The following is a 15,919-nucleotide window of genomic DNA, read 5'->3' as shown; positions in this document are numbered from 1 at the left end:
AAACCTTTAATACGCCAATAGGCCTATCAATAACTATTTAACTATTTCAACTATTTTATATGTAGGTCCTAGGCCTGTGTATTAAACAAAAGAGCACATGACCTGTCTCTTTTGTAAGTATATCATTATCTTCTAAATGTGTGATTTGGTCACTTGTTTTGATAATAATGTATTCACCCTTCGATTAAGACACCAGTCAAACATTAATCTGACATCTTGTAATCCTATGTCCTGACTGAACATCTTGTAATTATGATTTTGTTCTCTGACTACCTTAAGCCATAATCTCTTACCCAACCTGCTCCTTTTACAGGCCATCATGAGCATGGCCTGTAAATTCCAAATGACACCCTATCCCTGGCCTACATAGTGCTTTACTTTTGAACAGAAAGCCCTTTGGTCCACTGGTCAAAATTAGTGCACCATATAGGGAATAGGGAAAAGAGTGGTATTTGGGACACAAACCACGACATCTGGAGATATGGCTTTAAGATTTATGTAAGGCGGTTTATAAACCAACACTGACTGACAGGCAGGGCAGAAGACTTGTCTTGGGGAGGGGTTAGTGGCCTAGCTCAGCATTGGTGCATTGGTTCAATGGGGACAATGTAGTTACCCCTAAACCCAAGGCTGGGTCAAATCGAACATGACAACCCCTCTTTTACGTGTCTTGGTGGGGAGGTGGGGGCTGTCACATGGGCGGAGTGAAGGGGGTCTTACCATAAGGAGTACTTTATAAACCCCAGAAGATACAGCCTTCTCTATGAGACAAGACCACTACTGGAGTGTCAGCTAGTAGACCCACAGGTGCCTCTACTACTCAGATGCGACGGAAAGTTACTAACGCAGATTTTTTTTCAATTCGATTTTAGATTTTTATTTCAACAAAACAATCGGAATTGTTGTTTCAATCTATTTAACATTTAGTGTTTCATTCTATTAAAACATTTTGCTATTCATTCTGAAGACTTAAAACTTTGTTTTAAAAATACATGTCTCGGGAGTTTAGGCTACATTTGTTTATGTGTCATTTGAATTTAGTTTGAGATTATTCTTTTTTTCATCAAATGTGGCTACTCGGTTCAACTCCTGAAGTCATGGAAGAGCGCCTGTCACCTTCTGCGTGTTTCGTCCGGAACCCCGGCAATAACCAGAACGCCGCAGCAGCGAGGGTTCACAGTATTGAAGCAATATTGGGATTTAAAGACGAAAACATATATAATCAATCTGTCTCATACAACGGATCATCAGGGAAACTCGCCGAGCGGAGAGGGAACGGAATTATGTCATCCCTGAAGAAAGAACACAACACGGAAAGTTTTGACAGTAAGTGACACTGCAATGTGTATTAAGCTAGAGGCCTTGATAAAAAGGTGATTCAAAATGGTTCAACCTTGATTGATTCAAAATGTTATTTTCACACCAGCAGGCTATTTATTCCATGTTTATTAATATGTGTAAGTAGACTTTTGAATCAACTTTTAAAAAGTCACATATAAAGGCAAAAATACACGTTCAGAAGTTCATAAATTGATCTAGCCTATAATGTGTTTTTAGGTGTCTGCTGCAGCAGTTCGGGGGCCTCTGTAAGTCCTGATTTACCTGACGGGGAGGATAAACTGTCCGATGATGAGAACCCAAAGAAAAAGCACCGGCGCAACAGGACTACGTTCACAACCTTTCAGCTGCATGAGCTGGAGAGAGCGTTCGAGAAGTCGCACTATCCTGACGTCTACAGCAGAGAGGAACTCGCCATGAAAGTGAATCTTCCGGAGGTTCGAGTGCAGGTAATATAGATATGAGCCAACTTGACAGACTCGTTACAGTGGTAATGATGTTCGATTCTGTCTTTAAAAGAAAACAGAAAGTTATATTTTATTACGGGACTCAACTGAAGTTCCACTATTCCGCAATACCTTTCTCTTATTTGTGGGACATTAATTTATGATTCTCAAATAATATTTTTTGGAATGCGTGGCTCGTGAAAGAAGCATTAATTGTCTGGACTTGAATAGTCCGTTTTTTACAATTAGGGCTGTACAACAATAATGTCAGTATTAGGCATAATTCTTCAATTCAAAGTCCCATTTCAGTTTATTAACTTGTAGGTAATGTACTTAGTCAACTATCACATATTAGTAAGTATAGGTTACTTGGATATTAACCGCAGGATAATTGATGATGATAGACCGTTAATTGTTATTTTAAAAGTTTGTATTTGAAATTAGCATCACATAGGATGTTATCAATTGAAAATGTATTCAATTTGTCTAATATAACTCGTTAAATTATGTAAAAATGTGTTCATTTATCTTAAAACGTCTCATTTAGTTTAGGTCCTATATACTTTTTGAAATAGGCAAAATTACGCCATATAGATGTTCTCCTAAGCGTTTCACTGTCATCGCTAATTCTCAATTTATTTAGAACATGTAGCCATATATATTTTAGGTCTATATTTGTTAATATTTTCAGTTAGTCATATCAAGCAATTCCATTTCAAATTTTTCAATATTATTTTGATTATGAACGCGATTTGTTTCATCGATAAAATGTCCAATATGTATTAATTACATGACAATAACTCATTTACTACACCAAGGACGACACTCAACATTAATATTCAATATGTTTTCCCAATATAGATATTAAATACAAATAAACTCTTTCTCAAATAGCCGAACAAAGTTTTACTTCATGTTTGGAGAATTAGGCAATTGAGTTTAGATAAGCTCCCTGATTGACTGATTTTCTTCATCTTACCTTCAGCTGTGTTATCATTGATATGATTAAATGTAGGCTATTTCAATATTGTCATGATTTGTTCAAAATGGCCCTGAAATCCTGTTTTAGCATGTAATCATTCTTTCCCCTGTTCTCATAATATTGAACTTCAGAATATCTAATCAGAATGTTGTGTGGTTCCAGAATGTCTAATCAGAATGTTGTGTGGTTCCAGAATATCTAATCAGAATGTTGTGTGGTTCCAGAATGTCTAATCAGAATGTTGTGTGGTTCCAGAATATCTAATCAGGATCTTGTGTGGTTCCAGAATGTCTAATCAGAATGTTATGTGGTTCCAGAATGACTGATCAGAATGTTGTGTGGTTCCAGAATGACTGATCAGAATGTTGTGTGGTTCCAGAATGACTGATCAGAATGTTGTGTGGTTCCAGAATGACTGATCAGAATGTGTGAGTTCTAGAAGATCTAATTTTGAATATTGTAATGATCCAGAGTGTCTAATCAGAATGTTGTAATGATCCAGAATTTCTAATCAAAATTTTGTGATGATTCTAAAATGTCTAATCAGAATGTTGTGATGCTTCCATCTCAGGTGTGGTTCCAGAACCGTCGGGCCAAGTGGCGTCGCCAGGAGAAGCTGGAGGTGAGTTCCATTAAGCTCCAGGACACCTCCTCTCTCCTGTCCTTCAGCCGCTCCCCTTCCCAGTCCTTGGGCTCCGGACTGCAGCTGGAGCCATGGCTCAGCACTGCCATCACCTCCACCCCACTGCAGTCCCTACCCGGCTTCATTACCAGCTCCTCTCAGGGCCTCCCAGGAGCCTCCAGCTACTCCCCTCCAGCCTTCCTCAACTCCCCCAGTTTCGGACACCATAACCTGCCTCACATTGGTTCTACGCGCCCTCTTCCTCCGCCCCCATACCAGTGCGCCGTGGCTGGGTACATGGACAAGTTAGTCATGGAAGAGACGGATCCTCGTAATTCTAGTATTGCGTCTCTGAGGATGAAGGCTAAGGAGCATATTCAGTCTATTGGGAAGACATGGTGAGGATGGATGGATGCTGTCTGCATCCCTCTGACTGGGGCCAACACTTTAAAGACTACTACTGCATGCAGTGCTGCTGCTCTAGTCTGTGGACATGGAAGTCCACTGTGCCAGAGGACTAGAGGACTCCACGGGATGATGCAAACTGTTGTTTCTTCTTCAGTGGTTTACATCATCGTCCCAGTCAGTGTTTTTTTGTGAATTCTCAGTATTGGAGGAGGAACAACCATGTCTAATTTCAGATATTCACGTTTTAACATGAACTTTAACTGTCAGTGTTGTGCTTGGATTCACCAGATCCATCCGGTCTACTTTTAATGAAAAATGAAGGATGCCATTGAGGAGAAAGTGGAAGTGTGAAATGTTTGTCTATGTTGTCCGCAACCTGGTTTCTATGTCATAATTTCCATCCCTATTTGAACAATTCTCTTCTGTTATTCTGCTAAGACAATCGCATCCCAGGGTCAATGTATGTATTGTTGATTACCAACCCTTGTTTAGATACCTTTCTTTCAGTATTTTTCCATTTTGTGCCGCTGACTTTACAAATGCACAAATGTAGATGAAGAAATGTCCATTTGCTGTAATTAGTTTCTCTCTGTACGTGAATGATATTATGGAAATAAACCTGTATATTTACATCAATCCTCCAGGCTGACAATGTGCAAACTCTTCTTTCATTAACTGTCAAGCCTGAATAGCCATATTTATTAAGCAATAAGACCAGAGTAGGTGTGGTATATGGCCAATATACCAAAGCTAAAGGCTGTGGTATATTGTCCATATATCACAAATATAATATACAATATAACTCCTGTCTTTTCCAAGAGGGTTGTCTTTACTCAATACTTTAACTTTTTAGAAAACAGGTGGTTCTATATTGCAAATTGAAATCACAAATCACAGAGCAGAACACGTGAATGTAGTGTCTGGTTCCCTCTAGTGGACATTAGTCTTATGACAGGTGGAAAGTGAGCTGGCAATCAAAGAATCTATGGCAATCAAATCCTAGATGCCGTCGCCTGCTGATGTGCACTTGAGCAAGGCACTTAACCCCCCACAACAACAGGTGCCCAGAGTCGCAGCCCCCTTCACCTTTCCAAAAACACCTGTGTATGTGTGTCTTTCGGAAGGGTTGCGTTAACAGCAGAAGTCAAATTTCATTTGGACCTTGTGTGCAATTGGTCAATAAAGTAATGTGAATCTTTAGTGGCAGCCAACACAATTGAAACTCACCCAGTCAGTTCTTAAGAGGCAACTTCCATTTGAGTCAAATTTATTCTTTTAGTTTCCCATCGACATCAACGGATGACCAAGTGAAAATTCGACTTACAGTGCCTTCAGAAAGTATTCAACCCCCTTGACCTTTTCCACATTTTGTTGTGTTACATCCTGACATTTTGTGTCACTAATCTTCACACAATATCCCATGATGTCAAAGTAAATTTTTTAATTAAAAATAAAAAGCTGAAATGTCTTGAGTCAATAAGTATTCAACCACTTTGTTATGGCAAGCCTAAATATGTTCAGGAGTAAAAATGTGCTTAACAAATCACATAATAAGTTGCATGGACTCACTCTCTGTGCAATAATAGTGTTTAACATGATTTTTTTATGACTACCCCATCTCTGTACACCACACATACAATTATCTGTAAAGCCCCTTAGGCGAGCACTGAATTTCAAGCACATATTCGACCACAAAGACCACGGGAGGTTTTCCAATGCCTGGCAAAGAAGGACACCGATTGGTAGATGGGTATAAAAAAAAAAGAGACAAAAACACTGAATATCGTTTTGAGCATGGTGAAGTTATTAATTAGGCTATGGATCAATGCTCCCTGTCACTACAAAGATACAAGAGTCCTTCCTAACTCAGTTGCTGGACAGGAAGGAAACCGCTCAGGGATTTCACCATGATGCCAATTGCAATTTTAATGCAGTTACAGAGTTGAATGCCTATGATAGGAGATAACTGAGGATGGATAAACAACATTGTAGTTACTCAACAATACTAACCTAAATGACAGAGTGAAAAGAAAGAAGTCTGTACAGAATAAAAATATTCCAAAACATGCATTCTGTTTGCAACAAGGCACTAAAGTAATACTGCAAAAAATGTGGCAAAGAAATTAACTTTTTGTCTTGAATACAAAATGTTATGTTTGGGCAAATCCAATACTGTGATATTAGTGCTAGTATGAACTCGGACCCATGAGCAGAGAAACACAGCAGGCAGAGGTATGGGTAAATCCAGAATATTTACTGAAGATTTTCATAGCAAAACAACAACCCAAGGGCACACGAGAACACTGACCAAAACATGAGACCTGAGCAACTAGCCCAGTCCACAGAGGAACCTAAATAGTCATCCAGCAGGTGATCCCAATAAGTTCAATCAGGGCCACCTGGATACTAGAAGTAACCCAAGGGTGCATTCCAGTGGCAACCTCAGGTAGTACACTCAAGGGAGAAAACCTGACCTGTGACAAATGCAACACACTACTGGGTACCACTCTTCATATTTTCAAGCATGGTGGTGGCTGCATCATGTTATTGGTATGCTTGTCATCGACGAGGACTAGGGAGTTTTTTTTAATGAAAATAAACGGAATAGAGCTAAGCATAGGCAAAATCCTGGAGGGAAACCTGGCTCAGTCTGCTTTCCAACAGACCCTGGAAGACTAAGTCACCTTTCATCAGGACAATAACCTAAAACACAAGGACAAATCTACACTGGAGTTGCGCAGCAAGACAACACTGAATGTTCCCGTGTGGCCTAGTTACAGTTTTGACTTAAACTGGCTTGACAATCTATGGCAAGACTTGAAAATGTCTGTCTAGCAATGATCAACAACAAATTGGACAGAGCTTGAAGAATTGAAAAAAGAATGATGGGCAAATATTGTACAATTCAGGTGTACAAAGCTCTTAGCAATTTACCCCAAAAGACTCATAGCTGGATTCACTGCCAAAGGCGATTCTAGCATGTATTGACTCAGGGGGTTGAATACTTTTATATTTCATTAACTTTAGAAAAATGTTAGAATTTTTCTTCCACTTTGGCATAACTGTCACGTTCGTTAGAATGATCGGACCAAGGCGCAGCGTGAGTAGCGTTCCACATCATTTATTACAAAGTGAAACGTAATGCAAATACAAAACAAATAAAGAATAGACGAAACGTGACTACAATCCAACTATACATAAACAATATCCCATAATCCCCAAGTGAAAAACAAGCTACTTAAGTATGATCCCCAATTAGAGACAACAATTACCAGCTGCCTCTAATTGGGAATCATACCAATCACCAAACATAGAAAAACTAAACTAGAACCCCAAATAGAAAATAACAGCTAGAATACCCCCTGTCACGCCCTGACCTACCATAGAAAATAAAAGCTTTCCATGGTCAGGACATGACAATAACAGAGTATGTTGTGTAGATTTTTTTTTAAAATTACAATTACATCAATTTTAATTCCACTTTGTAACGCAATAAAATGTTTTATTTAGTTACAAAGTGGAACTAGAAATTAGAATTCACTACTAAAAGAATGCAGCAGTCCTTTAATTTGTCATTTCCTCCCCATTTAGCACAGTAAACATTATCGCTTCCAGACTCTTACTACTTCTAGAGTGGTGATTTGTACTTCTATTATCCACAATTTACTACTGTCTACTATCTACTATTATCATCTACTATTATCTACTATCTACTATCTATTACTATCTACTATCTACTGTTATCTACTATTATCTACTATTATCTACTATATACTATTAATTACCACAATCTACTAACTTCGACTATCTACTATTATCTAGTATTATCTTCTGTTATCTTCTATATACTAGTATCTACTTGTCACGCCCTGACCTGAGAGAGCCGTTTTTCTCTGTTTGGTTAGGTCAGGGTGTGATATGGGGTGGGCATTCTATGTGTTATATTTCTAGGTTGTTTTTTTCCCTTTGATTGGCCAAGTATGGTTTCCAATCAGAGGCAGCTGTCTATCGTTGTCTCTGATTGGAAATCATACTTAGGCAGCCCTTTTTCCCCACTTTCAGTTGTGGGATCTTGTTTTTGTATTGCTGTTAGTAGCCGGCAAGACTTTTCATTCGTTGTGTTGTTTATTGTTTTGTTTTTTGCTGGTTCACCGCTAAATAAAATATGATGAACCCAACACACGCTGCGCCTTGGTCTCCTCCTAACGACGAACGTCACACTACTATTATCTACTACTATCTACTAACTTCTACTCTCTACTACTATCTACTAACTTCTACTGTATACAATTATCTACAATTATCTACTGTTATCTACTATCATCTACTATTATCTTCTGTTATCTACTATATACTAGTATCTACTATTATCTATTACTATCTACTAACTTCTACTATCTACTATTATCTCCTAACTTCTACTATATATTATTATCTACTATTATCTACTACTAACTTCTACTATCTACTATTATATACTGTTATCTAATATAACCTACTATTATCTACTATTATATACTGTTATCTAATATAACCTACTATTATCTACTATGATCTACTACTATCTACGAGTATCTATTATCTACTATTATCTACTACTATTATCTATTATCTACTATTATCTACTACTATTATCTACTATCTACTATTATCTACTATTATCTACTACTATCTACTATATCTACTACTATCTACTATTATCTCCTAACTTCTACTATATATTATTATCTACTATTATCTACTACCAACTTCTACTATCTACTATTATCTATTATCTACTACTATCTACTATTATATACTGTTATCTAATATAACCTACTATTATCTACTATGATCTACTACTATCTACGAGTATCTATTATCTACTATTATCTACTACTATTATCTACTATCTACTATTATCTACTATTATCTACTACTATCTACTATATCTACTACTATCTACTACAATCTACTATTATCTACTATCTACTAGTATCTACTACAATCTGCTATGATCTACTATCTACTATTTTCTACTATCTACTGATATCTACTATTATCTACTACTATCTATTATTATATACTATCTACTGTTATCTACTATTGTCTACTATCTAATACTATCTACTATTTTTATTTTATTTATTTATTTCACCTTTATTTAACCAGGTAGGCAAGTTGAGAACAAGTTCTCATTTACAATTGCGACCTGGCCAAGATAAAGCAAAGCAGTTTGACAACATACAACAACACAGAGTTACACATGGAGTAAAACAAATATACAGTCAATAATACAGTAGAAAAATAAGTCTATGTACGATGTGAGCAAATGAGGTGAGATAAGGGAGGTAAAGGCAAAAAAGTCCATGGTGGCAAAGTAAATACAATATAGCAAGTAAAACACTGGAATGGTAGATTTGTAGTAGAAGAAAGTGCAAAGTAGAAATAGAGATAATGGGGTGCAAAGGAGCAAAATAAAATAAATAAAATAAATAAATACAGTAGGGGAAGAGGAGGTTGTTTGGGCTAAATTATAGATGGGCTATGTACAGGTGCAGTGATCTGTGAGCTGCTCTGACAGCTGGTGCTTAAAGTTAGTGAGGGAGATAAGTGTTTCCAGTTTGAGATTTTTGTAGTTTTTTGTATTTTTGTAGTACTATTATCTACTATCTACTAGTATCTACTATCTACTGTTATCTACTAATATCTACTATATACTGATATGTACTATTATCTACTACTATCTACTATCTACTATTATCTACTATCTACTAGTATCTAATACAATCTACTATTATCTACTATTATCACCTACTATCTACTGTTATCTACTATTGTCTACTATCTAATACTGTCTACTATTATCTACTATGATCTACTATCTACTTGTATCTATTATTTACTATTATCTACTTTTATCTACTATTATCTACTATACACTGATATCTGCTATTATCTACTATGATCTACAATGATCTACTATCTACATTTATCTACTATTATATACTATTTACTATTATCTGCTATTATATACTATCTACTATTATCTACTATGATCTACTGTCTTCTATTATCTACTATGATCTACTATGATCTACTATCTACATTTATCTACTATTATATACTATTTACTATTATCTGCTATTATATACTATCTACTATTATCTATTATGATCTACTGTCTTCTATTATCTACTATGATCTACTATATACTATTATCTACTAATTTCTACTATCTACTATGATCTACTGTCTACTACTATCTACTATGATCTACTACAGTGGCTTGCAAAAGTATTCACCCCCTTGGCATTTTTCCTATTTGTTGCCTTACAACCTGGAATTAAAATAGATTTTTTGGGGGGGTTTGTATCATTTTATTTACACAACATGCCTACCACTTTGAAGATGCAAAATATTTTTTATAGTGAAACAAACAAGATATAAGACAGAAAAACTATTCACCCCCCCACCCCCTCAAAGTCAATACCTTGTAGAGCAACTTTTTGCAGCAATTACAGGTCTCTTGGGGTATGTCTCTGTAAGCTTAGCACATCTAGCCACTGGGACTTTTGCCCATTCTTCAAGGCAAAACTGCTCCAGCTCCTTCAAGTTGGATGGGTTCCGCTGGTGTACAGCAATCTTTAAATCATACCACAGATTCTCAATTGGATTGAGGTCTGGGCTTTGACTAGGCCATTCCAAGACATTTAAATGTCTCCCTTTAAACCACTTGAGGGTTGCTTTAGCAGTATGCTTAGGGTCATTGTCCTGCTGGAAGGTGAACCTCCGTCCCAGTCTCAAATCTCTGGAAGACTGAAACAGGTTTCCCTCAAGAATTTCCCTGTATTTAGCATCATCCATCATTCCTTCAATTCTGACCAGTTTCCCAGTCCCTGCCGTTGAAAAACATCCCCACAGCATGATGCTGCCACCACCATGGTTCACTGGGGTTCACTGGGATGGGGTTCTCGGGGTGATGAGAGGTGTTGGGTTTGTGCCAGACATGGTGTTTTCCTTGATGGCCAAAAAACTCAATTTTAGTCTCATCTGACCAGAGTACCTTCTTCCATATGTTTGGGGAGTCTTCCACATGCCTTTGGCGAACACCAAACATGTTTGCTTATTTTTTTCTAGAAGCAATGGCTTTTTTCTGGCCACTCTTCCGTAAAGCCCAGCTCTGTGGAGTGTAAGGCTTAAAGTGGTCCTATGGACAGATACTACAATCTCCACTGTGGAGCTTTGCAGCTCCTTCAATGTTATCTTTGGTCTCTTTGTTGCCTCTATGATTAATGCCCTCCTTGCCTGGTCCGTGAGTTAGGAGAGCTCCTTTGTCTTCATGGTGCCACTTGCTTGGTGGTGCCCCTTGCTTAGTGGTGTTGCAGACTCTGGGGCCCTTCAGAACAGGTCTATATATACACAGATCATGTGACAGATCATGTGACACTAAGATTGCACACAGGTGGACTTTATTTAACTAATTATGTGACTTCTGAAGGTAATTGGTTGCACCAGATCTTATTTAGGGGCTTCATAGCAAAGGGGGTGAATACATATGCACGCACCACTTTTCCGTTTTTTTATTTTATTTTTTATTTTGAAACAAGTAATTTTTTCCATTTCACTTCCATTTCACTTTGGACTATATTGTGTATGTCCATTACATGAAATACAAATACAAATCCATTTAAATTACAGGTTGTATTGCAACAAAATAGGAAAAACGCCAAAGGGGATGAATACTTTTGCAAGGCACTGTATCTACTATTATCTACTATCTACTATTATCTACTAATATCATCTACTATTATCTGTGACAAATGAGGGGAGAAAACAGAGTGGAGAACAAGCCTGGTTTATGCCAACAGGATGCGCCTTAACCAAATTAAATTGTTCCCATTACGATGTCTCATTGTGAGAAAGTCTGGAGCAGATAATTGAGGCCATTGTTGTCAGGGGACAGCTGAGTAGAGAGGCATGAGTCCTTCCTTACACACTGTTTGCGTCCCAAATAGCATCCTATTTTCTATATGGTGCACTACTTTCCCATAGGGCTCTGGTCTAAAATAGTGCATTATATAGGGAGTAGGGTACCATTTGGAACGTATTGACTGTCTGTCTGCACATTATGCCTCACAAAGATCAGCTTGTCATTAGATGTATGTATTGCTGGCTTACTGAAAGATACAAGCAAGTATTATGTCCTTTGCCAAAATGTAGCCTAATTGTAGTGATTGCCAAATTGTTGCCCGAAAACATCTAACAGGAATTGAATAGTTTTAAGAACTAACTTCATTGATACTGAAGCTTATATTTTGAGTATCTTATGTAGTTTAGAGAAATGTAAGGATGCATATCAGTTGTCAGATTTAAATATGGGATAGATAGATAAACATTTAGTAAAATCAAAAAAGATTATATAATTAAAAATGTCTTTATTAGAAAGTAGAATGGGGAACGCAGTCGTCACTGTGAACAGGCTCTGATGAGACGCTTGTCTGCCATCTTGTGGTGAATATGTTGCCTCTACACTTCTTCACCCGTTGTCAGTTGAAAATGAAGTACATACAGTACTACAGTAAATATACCTCCTAGAGTCGATTATCTAAGTAACATAATAAAAATCCCCATCAAAATACCGTCAGTTTAAGCTAGATATCTGTTGTTTGTAACACGTCCACATCTGCGGTGAAAGGTGACAGAGATAGAGCGGTGTTTGTCAGAACATGAGACATCCCGAAAATCAGTCTTCTCATGAAAACGTCTGTATCGTCCGAACGGTTTGACTGAACCTATGAGAGTCATCTGAAGGTAACCAGTACATTAAAAATGTTTTATGGAAGTAAGGAGGTATGGACACTTCAAAACCTTATTCCTCATTATTTATTTTTGGACTGTCTTATTTGCCATTTAGGAATATGTCATTCAATGTGTTTCTATGGGTTATAGTAGTAAAGGCCAAATTCAATATTTTATCAAATATTTTTTTAATATTTGTTTTGGATACCTCTGTATGGTTATGTAAATGAACACCCAGATATCTACAATGCAGTTATCACAACAGATTTATTCAATGTTCTTTACACATTGTTGTTGATGGGGGGGGGGAGTATTTTGAGTAGCATACAATAAATAGTAGATGACGTCATGTAATTATTATGATAATTATGTTATTATATATCATATAAAGTAAACTCTAATATAGGCTATATTGTTTTCAAAATATTGTGAACAGGTGCACTGGATGCAACGACTCAAACTGAGTCTCTGAGGCGTGTACTGCCGTTCATCATAGGACAGCTGCAGTCTAGAGCTGACTGTCTGTCTTCAGTTGATGACACTGTTCTCCTTCATGTTGAAAGCCAATCGAATGAGGTCTGTCAGCTACGGAGAGGAAACGCAGGAATACAACAATTTAGCACTCATACCTGAACCACGTAAACCTGCAATAAAATATCATTACCGGTTTTAAATAATCAGACTTCATAAACATGCGTTTTTAAATAATCATACTTCATAAACATGTTGTTACTACTGAACTCAAACATTAAGTTAAGAATGAAGTTAAACATTTATATTCTGATAAATAGCCTACTGGATATTAGGAGATGTGATGAATAGATAGGCTACATACTATAATGGGATAGACCGGAGGAACAGCATTCACCTAACTGACACTAACCTCTCACCATTACTAACCTGTTTGAGGTATCGGTGTCTATCTGTCTCTTCCCACTTTGTGGTCTTGAGTACCCCCATCCGAGAGAGAACATGTTCCTGTCCCTGTCTCTGGGTCTGGCTCTGTCTCTTGTTCTCCAGTCCCCCCAGAATCCTGATGAAGTCTTGCACCAGCTTGGACGGCTGCACATATCTATCCAACAGCTTGTCTTCCTCTGAAGACGGTATATTGTCCATGTTGCTGCTATCCTCTGATCCAGAGAGACTGTCAAGGCTTTTCTTCCCCATCAAGTGACCTAAAAGAATAAAGAATGTATGGATGAACATTGAGGAAGATTGAATATTGAAGTTAGTGTTCTTTTGAGTCCATTTCTGGTTTGGAGAGTAAGACAATTCAACGCTTGGGTTGTTATTTGAACAACCAATGTCCTGCGTCACAATGTCTTCGTTTTCTCTGAGCTTTCTCACCCAGGAACATTTCACCTAAACTTTTCACAGGAAATGTAACTTGCCCATCAAATAGAATACTAATCTTTCTGGGTAACCAAGGTGATTATACAAAACAAAGGCAACAGTCGGTTGTCCACATTAAGTCCTATTTTTTTTATTTTTACATCAGCTCAACAATTGAATCAGAAAATCGTGACACCATTAGGCATGGTTTGTGCAGTGGTTTCCCATCTTTAAAAAAAAACATGTTATCTCGAAACAAACTTTTCATCTATCCAGCAGAATCTCAAAAACCAAAGTAGATCATAACAATAATAACACTTTGTAATTTTATTATAAATAATAATATATTATTCTGTAATATAAATAGCAACAATAATAGATCTCTTACCTACTGCCCAGTGATTCCCTCGTGGGAACACTTTTCCAATGGCTCCAGCGTTCTCTGAACAATGCGCCATAGATGCAATTGATACCAATATAATAGCAATCGATAAGGAAGGTTTGTAGGTCCATGCATGGCACAGGTCGCCCATGATATCGCAGAGAGAGGAGCACGCTTTATAATAAGGTATTATAATCCTTATTTGCTGTATATCCGTCCAGTTGAAAAATTCATAAACTAATGGTGGTCTTCCATAATCAGTTCATTTATATAATACCGCGACCGACCCTTCAAGTTTGTTGTCTTTGCGAAGTTATACGGGAGTGACTCCATAGGGGCGATGCTCTGAAGTAGGCGACGTTGAAAGTTAAATGCCTTCCCTGAGTGTTATACGTCAGAGATCCTTTAAAAAAAAAAATACACCCATGATGTTAAATGAAAATGTGACAAATTGTGATAACCTGCCATTACGAAATACGCCTGGATAATGTGTGTGTAGAGATTGTATTATCACGTCAGCGTCATTTCCTTAACATTGACGGGTTGTTTTTTCCCCTTTGCAGAGCCTGTATAGCCTGGGACATTCCAAGTGGCAACCTATTTCCTATATATTCCCTATGCGGGTAGTGCACTATGTAGCAAATAGGGTGCCATTTGCGGCAGCCTGTTATTAATAACAGGCCGTTAATTGCTTCCCCTTATAGCAGGTTATTAATTCATATTACTTATTACAGTTCTTCACTAGGCTGTTTGATGGCCAACATGATGCCCTGTGTTCTGGTGACCAGTTACAGTATGCCAGTTCTACACTAGGCTGTTTGATGTCCTGTGTTCTGGTGACCAGTTACAGTATGCCAGGTCTTCACTAGGCTGTTTGATGTCCTGTGTTCTGGTGACCAGTTACAGTATGCCAGGTCTTCACTAGGCTGTTTGATGTCCTGTGTTCTGGTGAGCAGTTACAGTATGCCAGTTCTTCACTAGGCTGTTTGATGTCCTGTGTTCTGGTGACCAGTTACAGTATGCCCTATGCTAGATTAGAATAGAATACAACTAAGTGGAGTAGAGTAGAGTGGAGGAGAGTAGGCGTAGAATGGAGTAGAGTAGAGTAGAGTAGAGTAGAGTAGAGTAGAGTAGAGTAGAGTAGAGTGGAGGAGAGTAGGCGTAGAATGGAGTAGAGTAGAGTAGAGTAGAGTAGAGTAGAGTAGAGTAGAGTAGAGTAGAGTAGAGTAGAGTAGAGTGGAGGAGAGTAGGCGTAGAATGGAGTAGAGTAGAGTAGAGTAGAGTAGAGTACAGTAGAGTAGAGTAGAGTAGAGTAGAGTAGAGTAGAGTAGAGTAGAGTAGGCCTAAAGTAGAGTAGAGTAGAGTAGAGTAGAGTAGAGTAGAGTAGAGTAGAGTAGAGTAGAGTAGAGTAGAGTAGAGTGGAGGAGAGGAGAGTAGAGTGGAGGAGAGTAGGCCTAGAGTGGAGTAGAGTAGAGTGGAGGAGAGTAGAGTAGAGTGGAGTGGAGTAGAGTGGAGTGGAGTGGAGTAGGCCTAAAGTAGAGTGGAGTAGAGTGGAGTGGAGTGGAGTAGGCCTAGAGTGGAGGAGAGGAGAGTGGAGTAGAGTAGAGTAGAGTGGAGCGGAGCAGAGT

General features: G+C 37.9%; 2 protein-coding genes across 2 annotated transcripts; one reads left to right on the top strand and one right to left on the bottom strand.

The window, feature by feature from the left end:
• The first annotated feature begins 603 nt into the window (after window positions 1-603).
• rx3 (retinal homeobox gene 3) lies at window positions 604-4,432 on the top strand. Its single transcript, XM_014138848.2, has 3 exons — window positions 604-1,326; window positions 1,558-1,787; window positions 3,338-4,432. Exons 1-3 carry the CDS (start codon window positions 1,068-1,070, stop codon window positions 3,788-3,790), a joined length of 942 nt encoding a protein of 313 aa, XP_013994323.1. The 5' UTR covers window positions 604-1,067; the 3' UTR covers window positions 3,791-4,432.
• An 8,393-nt stretch (window positions 4,433-12,825) lies between these two features.
• Window positions 12,826-14,652, bottom strand: grp (gastrin-releasing peptide). The gene is made up of 3 exons (XM_014138894.2): window positions 14,298-14,652; window positions 13,478-13,752; window positions 12,826-13,162 (listed from the first exon to the last, which is right to left on the bottom strand). The coding sequence occupies exons 1-3, from the start codon at window positions 14,440-14,442 to the stop codon at window positions 13,106-13,108; spliced, it is 477 nt and encodes a 158-aa protein (XP_013994369.1). The 5' UTR covers window positions 14,443-14,652; the 3' UTR covers window positions 12,826-13,105.
• Between the last annotated feature and the right edge of the window lie 1,267 nt (window positions 14,653-15,919).

This window comes from Salmo salar, chromosome ssa13 (assembly GCF_905237065.1).
Source record: "Salmo salar chromosome ssa13, Ssal_v3.1, whole genome shotgun sequence".
Taxonomy (NCBI): domain Eukaryota; kingdom Metazoa; phylum Chordata; class Actinopteri; order Salmoniformes; family Salmonidae; genus Salmo; species Salmo salar.
This window is presented reverse-complemented; position numbering and strand designations above follow the sequence as displayed.